We start from the raw sequence: 14,496 nt of genomic DNA, 5'->3' as shown, positions 1-14,496 counted from the left end.
TGGCTAATCTTGTTGGATTCATACCATTTACAAAATTAAAAGGGTAATAATTTCAAAAAGGAGGCTGGTCCTTAGTCTACAGACGTCATGAACCAGTGGTGGCCCAACACCCCCTCTCCCCATTCTCCCCAAGAGAAGAGATAATAGTGCTGTATTTGAGCTGCTGGCCACTCTATAATGACAAACACATTAACACTAACATCAGCATTAGGACACAAAAGAGTAATTTTTTAAGTCACAGCAATACAACTATCAGTGTAACTGGTACGTGGACTATGAAGGCAAAACACTCTTTCAGGTGTTTTAGATCACTTTACATTAACTTGGGAATCAGAAGTGCTGTTCAGACTGCTCGTACTGAGGACATAAGTAAGTAGTGTGGTGCTATTGTGAAAAGTTTTTATTTCCTTTCAAATTTCCACTATCTTGTTGCTATTTTTCAGTAGCTCAGTCGTGTCTCACTCTTTGCAATCCCACGGACTGCAGGCTTCCCTGTCCTGCAGGGAAGGACTCATGTCCATCGAATTGTTGATGCCATCCAACCACTATCTTAGAGAATCAAATACAGCTCACAGTTGGGCAGGCTTGGTTTGAAGCCCAGATCCGCCATTTTGAATATATGACTTTGAGAGACAAAGTTTTCTCTGAGCCTCATATTTTTCATCTGTAAATAGGGTATGTTATTACTTTCTCTTAATGTTTTGAAGATAATTAAAAGTAACTGTGAACATAAAGCTCTTAGCACAGTGCCTAGAACACAGCAAGTGTTCCCAATGAATGGGAGCTGTTAGTACGAATTGATGAACTGAGAAATTCCACATCTTAAGGTCTCATTCATTGATACCAATCAATCTGTTCACAAAATGGGGGAAAGAGATCTACTTTTCACAACAGTTACTATTTTTTATAGATGGCCTGGGAAGGAATTGAGGTAAGACAGTGCCACCTGACCTCTCAAACTTTCCACACGGCCCACTCCCTCCGGCTCCTGTAAACTAGATGCCACAGCATCCCTTCCTCACAGTAGATCCGTTTTTCAACACAGCCATTGATACAGAGACTGGCCTCATGGTCAGCATTGTCCCAGACCCGCAGGGCGAGACTTTCCATGGCTCCCCCTCACACCTCTTTAAGTCCCTGCCATTTCTCAGTGCCGTCTCTCCCTCCTGGTCTCTGGTCATTTTCAGACCTTGACCAGCCCAGTCTGCATGCTGGGTGGCTTCAGAATCCCTGAGGAAGGCCACTCACCATCCCAACCGCTCCAAGCACATGCACACACACACACACACACACACATGCACACACACACATGTTCCTTTACTTTCTCAACTCAAACATTTAAAAATGGATCCAGATAACTTCAGCCACTCACTCCCCTGGCTGTGGCCTGGACCCAGTCATCACGCTAAACTGCTCCACCTTAGAAACCTTAGACCTCAAATCTTCCGTGGCTCTCGGATCCCACAGTTGCTCATCCTTCAGCCTTTCCAGCATCCCCTGAATTTGGTCACTGACCACAACAAAATTTCCAGTCTGTTCATCCACCCCTTTCTCCGAGTCTATCTGTCCCCTCCCAACTATATACTTCCTTCCTGACTGGGTCTCCCATGGGCAATTTCAATGTCTCTCTACCCTCAAGTCTCTGCCTGCCTGTCCTGACTGCAACTGTACCATGCAAAGCCAAACCTGAATCAACCTCACAGTCAACCCCTGCATCGAGGCAGGGATTATGCATGTTCATTATCCATTTGGGATAAAAAAAAAACTTCCTTGCGTGCCAAGCACATGCTAGACAAGTATGCAAATGATTTCAGGACTTGCATAAACTACTATAGAGGTGGGCAGGGTGCTTTGACTAGCAGAGTTCCCATTTCAAGGCAGTTCTAGTGAAGAGTAGGGGGTTAGCAAAGGCTTCCTTGGAGAGACAGCTATTGAGACCCGAAGCTGTGAGTTATTCTGACAAAGGAGAAGAAAGGGCAGAAGAGGGCCAAGAAGGGTACTGTGGGCCCAAGTTCAGTTCACGTCAGTCTCTCAGTCGTGTCCGACTCTGCAACCCCATGAATCGCAGCACGCCAGGCCTCCCTGTCCATCACCAACTCCTGGAGTTCAGTCAGACTCATCCATCGAGTCCGTGATGCCACCCAGCCATCTCATCCTCTGTTGTCCCCTTCTCCGCCTGCCCTCAATCCCTCCCAGCATCAAAGTCTTTTCCAATGAGTCAACTCTTCACATGAAGTGGCCAAAGTACTGGAGTTTCAGCTTCAGCATCATTCCCTCCAAAGAAATCCCGGGGCTGATCTCCTTCAGAATGGACTGGTTGGATCTCCTTGCAGTCCAAGGGGCTCTCAAGAGTCTTCTCCAACACCACAGTTCAAAAGCATCAATTCTTCGGCGCTCAGCCTTCTTCCCAGTCATGACATACATGACATATGTGACTCTCACATCCATACATGACCACTGGAAAAACCATAGTCTTGACTGGATGGACCTTTGTTGGCAAAGTAATATCTCTGGCACAAGGGACATGTACAAAACTGCAAAAGCAAGCATGGCCCACTGGGGAAACTATCGAGAGTTCAAATAGCTAAAGTGTAAGGTTGGGTGGGGAAGACAGTACCTAATACATGGAGGGCACGCAAACATGGGCTGAACGAATTAATGAGCCTACTCCGTGCCCGCTTCTGAGTGAGCCAGCAAAGACCCACAAGCATGCATTCTGGTGCCACACTTGAGTCAGCTTCTTGCTGGGGTGTCAGAGGAGGACAGTTCCTTCTCACACAGGGTCCTGCTCCCTTTCCCCAGAGACCATGTTCAGGGACCATCAATAGTACTCTCTTGTGCTTGTGGTTTAACCAGTCACTCTCCACTGCCCTTCTCCAAGCTGTCACTTCTCCAGCTCTATGAGCACCTGAGTCCTTTCTGTCCTCCAAGGGGCCTTTGGGTCCTGCATGTTCCTTCAGCAATAGCTGGAGTTTCCCTTAATAGCCAAGCTCCTCCAGAGTTGCTGTTTTACTCTTCAGTTTCCCCTTGTTCACTTCCCACTCATGTCTCAACTCACTTCAGTTAGGCTGCAGGCTTCACCACATCACAAAATGCATATGGGTTGAGATCCCCCATGGCCCACAAATGGCCCTTTTCATGGTCCACTTACCCTCTTGGCAACGTAACCCTCTCCCCTGTTCTTGAGATTCTTTCTTGCTCTGCCTTCTCACCCATACAGCTCTTCTTTCTTCTTTTTCTCTTACCAGTCCTTTCCAGTTCCCTCCCCTAACCCCAGATCCTCTTCATCTTCTGAGATACCTGTATCCCAGGGTTTTTTCCTTAGCCCGCCCCTTCTCTTCTTTCTTCTCTTCCTGGATGATCCCACAGACTCCAGTGCTAATGATTCCCAGGTCTCTGACCCTCTCCTGATTTCCATGATTCACATGCCCACCTCCTGACTGCACAGCTCCACCTGTCATTGTTTCCCATGGTAGTTAGTGGTCTGATACCCCCCATGGAACATTCCATAGACTTGACAGTTAACCTACACTTCCCATGTTCAATTAGTGTCTCATTCTAAATATGTATTCATCACTAGCTTCCTTTCTATTCCAATTGCCTTAATCCAGACTCTTGTCTCTCCTGCACAGATGCTGCTCAGCTTCTCACTAATCTCCCTGCCTCCAGACTTACCACCCTCTAATCTAACCCTCTCGGGCACAAGAGAGGCTCCCTACTGCTTACGAGTCAAGTCCACAGTCCCTACAGCAGCCCAGTGTGTGTGTGCCTCAGTTGTGTCTGACTCTGTGCAACACTATGGACTGTAGCCTGCCAGACTCCTCTGTTTATGGGACTCTCCAGGCAAGAATACTAGAGTGGATTGCCTTGCCCTCCTTCAGGGGATCTTCCCAACCCAGGGCTCGAACCTGTGTCTCTTTTATTTCCTGCATTGGCAGGCAGGTTCTTTACTACTAGCACCACCTAGGAAGTACAACAACCCAGAGCTCTCCACAATCTGGCCTCCGACCCATCTACCTTTTCTGTTCTTATCTATAATTCATCACTTGGAAAGGTGCCATCTGCCTGCCCATACCCCACCTCTGCACTCAAACAAGGGTTTACTTCCCTTCATGTCTTCCACCAACCCTGTAACCCGGCTATCACTGTAGGCATCTGTTCACAGGCTGAATAGCTATGGTTTCCTCACAGTCTTATCTCACCCTGAGAGCTGGGACCTTGCATGTCCTCCATCACGCTCTCATCTTCCTCAGTCAACACTGTTGCTATTATGTATTACACATAAAATCTTTTGAGAGCCCACGCTGTATCTGACACTATGTTAAGAACTTTAACACAGACTTTCCCATTAGATTTGATGCTTATAACTTTTCAATGAATAGGCATTACTAGCCACATAAAGTTATTGGCAAAGAGTGGCTTTCACACAGCAGAAATGTATTACAGGCCCAGACACTTCTTCTGACCTATATCATCAAAAGAGTACTTCCCATAGAATAATCGTTCATGAATGTTTGTTTCATGAATGTTTGTTCCATGAAGGCTGAATTAATGAAGTCAATTGATAGGGTGTAGTAGGAGAAGGCAATGGCACCCCACTCCAGTACTCTTGCCTGGAAAATCCCATGGATGGAGGAGCCTGGTAGGCTGCAGTCCATGGGGTCGCTAAGAGTCGGACACGACTAAGCAACTTCACTTTCACTTTTCACTTTCATGCATTGGAGAAGGCAATGGCAACCCACTCCAGTGTTCTTGCCTGGAGAATCCCAGGGACGAGGGATCCTGGTGGGCTGCCGTCTATGGGGTTGCACAGAGTTGGACATGACTGAAGTAACTTAGCAGCAGCAGCAGTTAGTAGATAAGAACAGGTAAGTTATTACTTGTGTTAGTATAAATGATATATTGTGCTCAGTAGCTTACACATAGGATCTCATTTAATTTTCACAACTCTCCTGTGAGGTAGGTATTGTTATAATTCCCATACCGGGGATGAGATGCAGAGAGTATAACTTGCTCAAGATCTCACAACGAACAAAAGATTTTATACAAATATCTAATTCCAAAGGCAACATTCTGAACAATATTCTGCCCGACCTCCTTCAAGTTCATTGAGCCTAATTACATTATAGGCACTTTGTCATTTTGACCATCAGAGCCTTATAAATCTTAATCAGGCTAGGATATGGAAAATAAATCACTGAACAAAAAAGTTCAGGTATTTCCTCTTAAAACTTTTCGGTTTACTCAACATAAAAAAAACATATGAGACACTATAAAAACTAAAATAGAATGTGAGGACATAAAATAAATATTAATATTTGGAACATAAACGAAAGAATTAATACACTTTTCCCACACAGAGCCTACAAGCGAAAAAGGATTAACTAGTTCAAGTCAACCCCCTCCCCCTCTATGGTTTTTAATGGCATACTGAAGACAGATTAACAATGGCATTAATGAACCCCACAGCTGAAGAACACACGTTAATTAGAATAATAAAGTAAACTGGTGATTCATTTGTTAATTCCTCTGGGGTGAAAGATGGTAGAAACCATATAAACATCTCAAAGTTGTAAAAACATTGCTACAGTTTTGCAACAGTCACTATTACGCATGGCAAGTAAATCAACAAAAGATGAACAAAATAAGTAATAATTTTCCATGGCTCACTTTTAAGAAAAATTGAGGTTTAGCCCATGTAAAAGGAGGGAGGAAAAGAAGGAAGGTAGAAGATTGGGGAGGGGGGGAATGTGAGGTTAGAAAAAAATGGGCCAAATGTGGAAACTGAACAAAAGGACATTACAAAAGAAGGGAACCCAAGCAGGGACACGGTGTAGACAGTCAGTGGTAGAACCAGAGAGACAGAATACAGTGCAAGTTAGAGGGGAAAACAAGAAAAAACAAGACAAGTGAGGAATGGAGATGAGGACAGGCATAAAAAAGAGAGACCTGTTTGAGTTCAAGGGGGAAAGAAAGGGGACTAGGAAATGAAAGGTACAATGAGACAGAGAGGGTGTCAGAAAAACATCACAGAACCAGATGTTGGAAAGTGTTTCTCTATTATATCTACTTCTGAAAAGAGTCTGAAGCAATTTATACTATCAAAGAGGAAGAAAGGGAAGAGAAAAATGTAATCTAGAGAAAAACTATTGAAATTAAGAAAATTTTTGAATTAAGGGGGAAAAAAAATGTTATATTTCCTGGCAGCCAAGACAAAGAGGAAAACCTAACAGTTTACTAAAAGAAAGCAAATCAATTTACATTTTTAAAGAAAACAAACAGTTCATTAGGAAGTCAAGAGAAGGAATTGGTACAATATGAAGTAGAAAGGGACAAGAAGGCAGGTAAGGAACTAAGGAAGGAATAGGATGATGATAAGTGTAAGGAGTGGAATTGGGTGCTGTTTAGATGAGACACTGTAGAAAAGAGGGAATTTGTATTATCAGTGTAAAAGGCCAAGCTGCCAACAGGTATCACTGATGGGAATGTTGGGACATTCCCCAAATCCTAAAATATTCTCACAGTGAGTGGTGCGTGCATGTGTGTGTTGTCTGTATAATGCATTATATACCCCTGGCATAAGTAATATATAAAACTTTCAAGACACTTGGTCTTTGAGGAATAAAATGGGCTTTCCTTGTGGTTCAAGCTGGTAAAGAATCTGACTGGAATGTGGGAGACCTCGGATCGATCCCTGGGTTGGGAAGATATCCCGTAGAAGGGAACAGCAGCACTTAAGATTACTTCAAGAGGGGTTTTTGGGTTTGTCTGCTTTTCCTAGAGGAAGGAGGATGAAGGGACTAGAAACTGAGGAGAGTGTTGGAGTATTTCACAGTCATGACGAAAAGGTACAGAGGTGGAACTCTTGTCAATTCACAACGCTGTAGACGTATAATTTTGAAAAAGTTAAAGTCACAACTCTCATACAAATACTTTTTTAAAGGACGCTGCGTAACGACTCTTAAGGAATCACATGTGCTAATGAAAAATGAAGGGTGAGGAAATGGGCTAACAGAAATGGGGAGGAGAAGGGGAGTCTCGGAGCGGTAAGGAAGAGGCACTCCTGGAGCCCTAGGAATGGGGCTCAGCCGCAGGCTGGTGAAGGGGTTCTGACCTCTGGAGAAGGAACTGAGGGGGTGAGGGGTGGAGGGAAGGCACACCTCAAAATTCAGCATTTCGGATTCTGAGGACTCCTCGGATTCCACTTCGCCCTCGCCGTCGCCCTCGCCCTCTTCCAGGTCGTAGTAATCTCTGTCCACGTCTGACTCCTGATAGCGGTGAATGAGGTGCTGGAGCAGGTAGGAGGAGGCTTTGCATAAAGTATTTTTCGGTCTCTGACCCATGGGAAAAGGAGACCAGCAAGAGTGACGATCCTTTTCTGAGTGCAGCACTTTCGACTGCGCTCCAGTTCGTGAAATGCTCATGCCTCCCTGGAGAGAGGAAGGCTTCGGAAACTTGGGCTCGCTCCCGGAGGTCGCCATCTTGTTTACAGAGGTTGCCTAGGAGATGGACGCCCAGGGAGGAGGTGCCGCAAGGGGTTTCGGGGGCTGTAGTCTCTGCCCCTCGTGCGTTCTCCCTTTCAGCTTGCTTTGCCACTGTATTTCAGCTTAGCTTTCTGTCCGCTTGCTGTGATCTTTCTTTTTTAGTCTGTTAAGTCGTTGGCTCTGTTTCTTTTGGCTTGTCTTTCTCGTTTTTCATCTTTTTTCTCTGCGTCCCCGTTTTTTTTTTAGTGTTCTACTGTTTTCTCTCGACCTCGAGACCCCTCTTGGAGATTTTTCATCCCACCCTGAGATCACTGGTGAGCGCACCATCCTGCTTCCTTCATGAAGGGTCTTTATGTACTTAGTGTTAGATGTCTGTAAAGCTGTCTGTCGGAAAGTTTATAACACTGAAATTTTACTCTATGCAGAGTGCAGTGCGCATACATGATATAGAAGGCATGACTCCTGTCCTTATGATTTAATTGCAGATAATAAAGAGAAACTACCAGACGACGACTGAGAGCTGGTTGGCAGTTAATTTACATTTTTCCCCCAAAATAATAAGCCATGTCCTTGGGGAGAAAAACTGGCAGTGGTTTAACAATACAAATACAGGGGGAAAAAACGACTGTCAAACTCACACTTTATCTGAAAGCCTCTGTAAAACTATTAGCATTGCATAAATAACTGTATTAGTCAATGATCTGCACTGGTAATAATTTTTACCTTGTTGCATAGGTTCTCTTTGCAGTTTTATAAAATACTCTTGCAAGATTACAAAGCATGATTTTATGCTAGTGTGATTTCATGTGACCTAAATCCTATAGCCTTGAGCTCCACAAAGTAGGCACTGTATAGAAAAGCAGAATGAAAATTATGGAAACTATTATCGCCATAGTGATGACCATAGAGATCCTTGCAGGAAGATCGCTCTCATCCTCCTGGCCTTACAGGCCTTTTCTCCATGCTTCGGTGATAGCAGTTGCAAATACAAAATGATCCTGTCAATGGCTGTCAGGGGAGAAGTACAAAAAAAATCTTTATGGACACCAGCCATTGACTCTTATTTTTCTCAGGGCTTGAGGGCCCATTAAAACTGACAGAAAGCTTTCAGAATTACCTTCCTTCATTATCTTGCTGGCCATAAATGTAAAGGCCATAATTAAAGTATCTCTTTCTGCTAGGCTCATCTTACTGCTTGCCTGCTTCTTTTTCCACTGGGTAGAATATTCTTCCAAGGGGTTTTTCTCTCTACCCTCAGCCCCATAAGACCTGGCTGGCTAACTGACACAAGGATGAAGAGGGAAGAAAGTATAAAAATGGAAAAACTCAGTGTGATTTTTGTAGTTTCCAATAGCTTAGCATTACTACAAACAAAGCTAGTGGAGGTAATAGAATTCCAGCTGAGCTATTTCAAACCCTAAGAGATGATGCGGTTAAAGTGCTGCACTCAAAATGCCAGCAAATTTGGAAAACTCAGCAGTGGCTACCATGCTGGAAAAAGTCAGTTTTCATTCCAGTCCCAAAGAAAGACAATGCCAAAGAATGTTCAAACTACTGCACAACTGCACTCATCTCAGACACTAGCAAAGTAATGCTCAAAATTCTCCAAGCTAGGCTTCAACAGTATGTGAACTGGGAAATTCCGGATGTTCAAGCTGGATTTAGAAAAGGCAGAGGAAAAAGAGATCAAATTGCCAACATCTGTTGGATCGTAATAAAGCAAGAGAATTCCAGAAAAACATCTACTTCTGCTTTATTGACTATGCTAAAGCCTTTGACTGTGTGGATCACAACAAACTGTGGAAAACTCTTTAAGAAATGGGAAATACCAGGCCACTTGACCTGTCTCCTGAGAAATCTTATGCAGGTCAAGAAGCAACAGTTAGAACTGGACATAGAACAATGGACTGGTTCCAAATTGGGAAAGGAGTACGTCAAGGCTGTATATTGTCACCCTGCTTATTTAACTTATATGCAGAATACATGGGAAATGCTGGGCTGGATGAAGCACAAGCTGGAATCAAGATTGCTGGGAGAAATACCAATAACCTCAGATATGCAGATGATACCACTCTTATGGCAGAAAGCAAAGAGGAACTAAAGAGCCTCTTGATGAAGGTGAAAGAGGAGAGTGAAAAAGCTGGCTTAAAACTCAACATTCAAAAAACTAAGATCACGACATCCAGTCCCATTACTCCATGGCAAATAGATGGGGAAACAATGGAAACAATGACAGACTTTATTTTCTTGGGCTCCAAAATCACTGCAGATGGTGATTGCAGCCATGAAATTAAAAGATGCTTGCTCCTTGGAAGAAAAGCTATGACCAACTTAGACAGCATATTAAAAAGCATAGACATCACTTTGCCGACAAAGGTCCGTCTAGTCAAAGTTATGGTTTTTCTAGTAGTCATGTGTGGATGTGAGAGTTGGACTATAAAGAAAGCTAAGTGCCAAAGAATTGATGCTTTTGAACTGTGGTGTTGGAGAAGACTTGGGCAGTCCCTTGGGCTGCAAGGAGATCAAACCAGTGCATCCTAAAGGAAATGAGTCCTGAATATTCTTTGGAAGGACTGACGCTGAAGCTGAACCTCCGATAGTTTGGCCACCTGATTCGAAGAGCCGACTCATTAGAAAAGCCCCTGATGCTGGGAAAGATTGAAGGCAGGAGGAGAAGGGGATGACAGAGGATGAGATGATTGGATGGCATCACTGACGCAATGGACATGAGTCTGAGCAAGCTCCGGGTGTTGGTGATGGACAGGGAAGCCTGATGTGCTGCAGTCCATCGGGTTGCAAAGAGTCAGACAGGACTGAGTGACTGGAGTGAATTGAATCAGCATTTCCAGGAAAGTTAGTTTTGCCAATGTCAGTCTATTGAGAAAAGTGTCAAGGCAGAGTTAGGTAGGACTTGTCAAAGAGTAATTTTCAAAAGGTTAAAACAGTGATTGTCATACAAAAATAAAAACACCTGTGAAGGATTTTATTAAACTCATTAATTAATGAAGGAACCAGCAAGATGGTAATGGAGTATTCATTGTCCACACAAAAAGACATTCTGAAAAAAGGCCACTAGGTTAGAGATAAAACTGGTTTATGCGCTACAGGACATTAAACTATAGCCTTTGGTGTTAAATATTTCTATGCTTTCTCTCTTTTCACCTTCACATCTACTCTATCACCATTCAACAGATAAGGTAACTGACGCACAGAGAATTTAAATAAATGGCCCAAGGACAAGCACTGGTGTTGCAATCCAAATCTAGAACGACCAAATCCACTGTCTACCTTCAACTACTATTTTTGCAGGTGGAAAATGTGAGGCAAGGTAAAGGTCCACAAACTGTCTCAGAAGAAAAAAGAAAACATGTAATCAGCTAATGTTCTTAAGTGTAAATAGAAGAACTCACTCAGAGAATAACCCTTTCGTATAGAACCATAGCATGTCAGAACTATTAACAGAAAGAACTTAAAAGCCCATTTTATCCCAACTCTCCCTTTTACAGACGAAAAACTGATGGCCCTCCAGGAATAATAACTTGCCCCAAATCACCTGAATTGTTAGCAGTCAAGGAGGATACCTCTCCTTGCTCGATCTTTGCTTTTGCTGGTTCACCAAAATGACCCGTAGGCTGGAACTGTATGAATAGAATTCCTACTTTGGAATTCTGGGCATCAAAACAGAAGGCATCATCTTTATGAAAGCTATTTTACCAGGTAGAGAAGACAGAATTAGGCAGAGGGACAGGGGTGAGGGGAGGGACTACTTTGTCAAAAGTTTTCCTATTAGCATAAGACAACATAATTACTTCTGTTTTTTTATTGCTTACTGTAAACCAGGCCTGTGCTCAATGCTATAGATATGTCTCAGCTAATTATTCCAACTGCTCTCCAAAATAGGAATTGATACCCCCATTTTTCAAAGGAGAAGAATGATGCTCAAAAATGATAAGCAAGTTGCCCAGTCACACAATCTGCATCTAGCCCCAAATTCCAGCTCAGGTCTTCCTGGATCTAAAGCCCCTGATCTTAACCAATAATACTTTTTCTCTGGAATTATGAATTAGTTTCTTAGGAAGCATTTGTGAGGCACAGAGAGCCTGGCCCTGAGTACTGAAAGTGTGTTTGTGTGTGTGTGTGTGTGTGTGGTGGGGGGCAGGAATACCCAGGGTTTCTGAATCCAGAGAAGTACAGTGGGCGGGCAAAGGCAGTGGGCTATGATAATACAGGGGATTATCAGGGGACCTAGGGTAGCAGGGTCTTCTGGGATGGCACTGGATCCTTGGCACTGGGGTGAGAGGAAGGAGAAAGTGGAAGAGTGTCACCATGACACTCAAGAGCTCTTCTCGAGAGGATATCCAGGACAGGAAACTGAAAGGGGACTATCAAAGGGGTCAAGAGGTTAAGTTTAAAAGAAGGTGCCACCTACCAGCTTCAGCCACTTGCTAGCTTTGCGCTGGCAGTATTATTCACCCTTACCCCTAGCTTTTCTATGTAGAATAAGGCTCTCTTCCAACCTGGAGCCAGCACCCTGATGTAAGACCTCACTTCACTGAGAATGGAAAGAAGAGGCAGGGATCAACCTCTTGTTTCCTTCATTTGGGAGGAGGATCTCCCCAGGTGTGTTGACCTTGGGCAAAGCAAAAAAAATGTATACCCCTCCCCAATTTTATGAGAGGAAAAACAAGCTTAATCGTGTTTCTCAGATATGTTTGAGATGGCAGCACCTTGAACTTATGGTGTTTTTGACAGAACACTTAAATTTTCACAGAATATCCTGAAATGGGGAGAATAGATAGACTGTAGAAGGCACCACTAATATAATAATAACAAAAATAGAACCACAACTAATGTTTATGAATAATAACTATGTGCTGGGCACCCTTATAAATACTTTATTAACTTATATTAACTCATTTTATCCCCTACAAGGATCCCCTAGAGCATCCTACAAGGAATATTATCCCCACATTATAGATGAGGAAAGATAGGCATAGAAAGGTTCTGTAGAGTATTCAACCCACTTTGTCACCCAGTGGCAAAGCTCTATAGAACTCAGATGGAGGGAGTCTGGTGTCCCAGTCCACATCCTTAATTAAAACATTGTACTTCACTCAATTGCTTTAGTAAAACTTTATGGGCAACATTATGGACATTTTTGGGTCCCCTTCCCCCAAAAGTCATATGTTGAACTCCAATCCCCAATGTGATGGTATGGAGGAGGTGAGGCCTCTTGGAGATGATGGGGTCAAGAGAACAGAGTCCTCATCAATGGGATAAGATGAGGCCAGAGAGCTTTCCACCAGGTGAGGCTACTAGGAGAAGGTGGATTCTGCAACCTGGAAGGAGGTTTTCACCAGAACCAGCACCTGGCACCTTGACCTTGGACTTCCAAACTCTAGAACTGTGTGGCAAGTAAAGTTCTGTTGTCTATAAACTAGTCCATATATTCTTGTTATAGTAGTGCAAACTAAGACAGGGGAGAATCTTAAACTCCCCTAAGACAAGGGAGAATGCATTAATGTCATATCTTTTTATGTTTTGTTATTCATTCTATGAATAAGGGATGATTATTCACAGGGAAGGGAGTTTATTATCTAATAACAGCTTAGTGGGTCTAGAGCCATTAGGCAGATAATTATATGAATAATCATTTGTTTCAACTGCCATAAGGGCTAAGAAGGGAAAAGATAGGAGTCATGAGAGCATCACCTGGGGCCACCTTGATCCAATATTGGGTGGAAGGATCCTTAAAATTGTCAGACATTTTGAGCCTCACGAGGATTATCAAAAATGTTGGGGAAAGACAGTACAAGTGAGAAACTCTGTCATCTTTGCAGAAATCAGCTGTCTTAAAATTATGAAGGTAGTAATGAATTGGGCTCATAGAGCCTGATAAAATCCAGGCAGGACTTGATTGAGCCAAATAACACCTATTCTGAAGGATATCAACCCTGGGAGTTCTTTGGAAGGAATGATGCTGAAGCTGAAACTCCAGTACTTTGGACACCTCATGCGAAGAGTTGACTCATTGGAAAAGACTCTGATGCTGGGAGGGATTGGGGGCAGGAGGAGAAGGGGACGATAGAGGATGAGATGGCTGGATGGCATCATGGACTCGATGGACGTGAGTCTGAGTGAACTCCGGGAGATGGTGATGGGCAGGGAGGCCTGGCGTGCTGCGATTCATGGGGTCACAAAGAGTCGGACACGACTGAGCAAGTGAACTGAACTGAAGCAAATATCAAAAGCATTTTGGGGGCTGTCCCACTAATAATAGATACCCTGAATCAGATACTCGTGTTGGGATCAAAGACAAAAACTGCAGTCTAGGAAGAGGTAATCGTAAAAGTTCATAGACAAAGGCAGAAAAATCAAGCCAAGGAAGAATTGTTTGCAAAGGATTTGCAAGCATCAGATCTTGAATAAAATCTGAACAGAGGACTAGATAAGGACTATTCAATTTCTGAGATTCTCTTTACAGAGCAAAAGATGGATTTCATCAGGGAGGTCACAACCACTTAAGATCAAAATTATTAAAATGTTACAAATGATGACCAGAGAGAGACTATATGAAATCTTTTGGAAAAAGATACAAACATGCGAGGATGTTATACAAGGACATTCAGAAGATCAAAGAAGACCAGAAGGAATTCAGGAAGAAATCATCACATAAGGGATAGAAAAGAAAGTGCATTTTAGAGACATGAGGTTTAATAACCAAAGCATCCCAGTGGCACTACATAATAAAAACAGAAGGAAGAGCAAACAGAAGTCAGGCGAATGAACTGTGCAAGAATTCCCACCCTAGCCATACACTTCCAAAAGCACAACATACTTCATCTAGTTAAGAGCAAGTCTGCAATGGCGGAGATTGGGGAAAATCAGCAAATCATGTAGGCTTTGATGCAAAGGACAGGAAACACCCAGATCATTATTATCAGCAACCAATCACACAACCTATGTAAGAGGGGTCTGTTTCAAGTGCTGGAGATATAAAAGTTAAAGTTCA

General features: G+C 43.2%; 1 protein-coding gene across 1 annotated transcript in view; it reads right to left on the bottom strand.

Moving 5' to 3' along the window:
* Nucleotides 1-7,481, bottom strand: part of LRGUK (leucine rich repeats and guanylate kinase domain containing) — a 103,158-nt gene extending 95,677 nt beyond the window's left edge. Inside the window, exon 1 of the mRNA XM_068973246.1 lies at nucleotides 7,161-7,481. Coding sequence (XP_068829347.1) covers nucleotides 7,161-7,481 — 321 coding nt within the window. The remainder of the gene's footprint in view (nucleotides 1-7,160) is intronic.
* Nucleotides 7,482-14,496: the final 7,015 nt, after the last annotated feature.

This window comes from Capricornis sumatraensis, chromosome 5 (genome assembly GCF_032405125.1).
Source record: "Capricornis sumatraensis isolate serow.1 chromosome 5, serow.2, whole genome shotgun sequence".
Taxonomy (NCBI): domain Eukaryota; kingdom Metazoa; phylum Chordata; class Mammalia; order Artiodactyla; family Bovidae; genus Capricornis; species Capricornis sumatraensis.
This window is presented reverse-complemented; position numbering and strand designations above follow the sequence as displayed.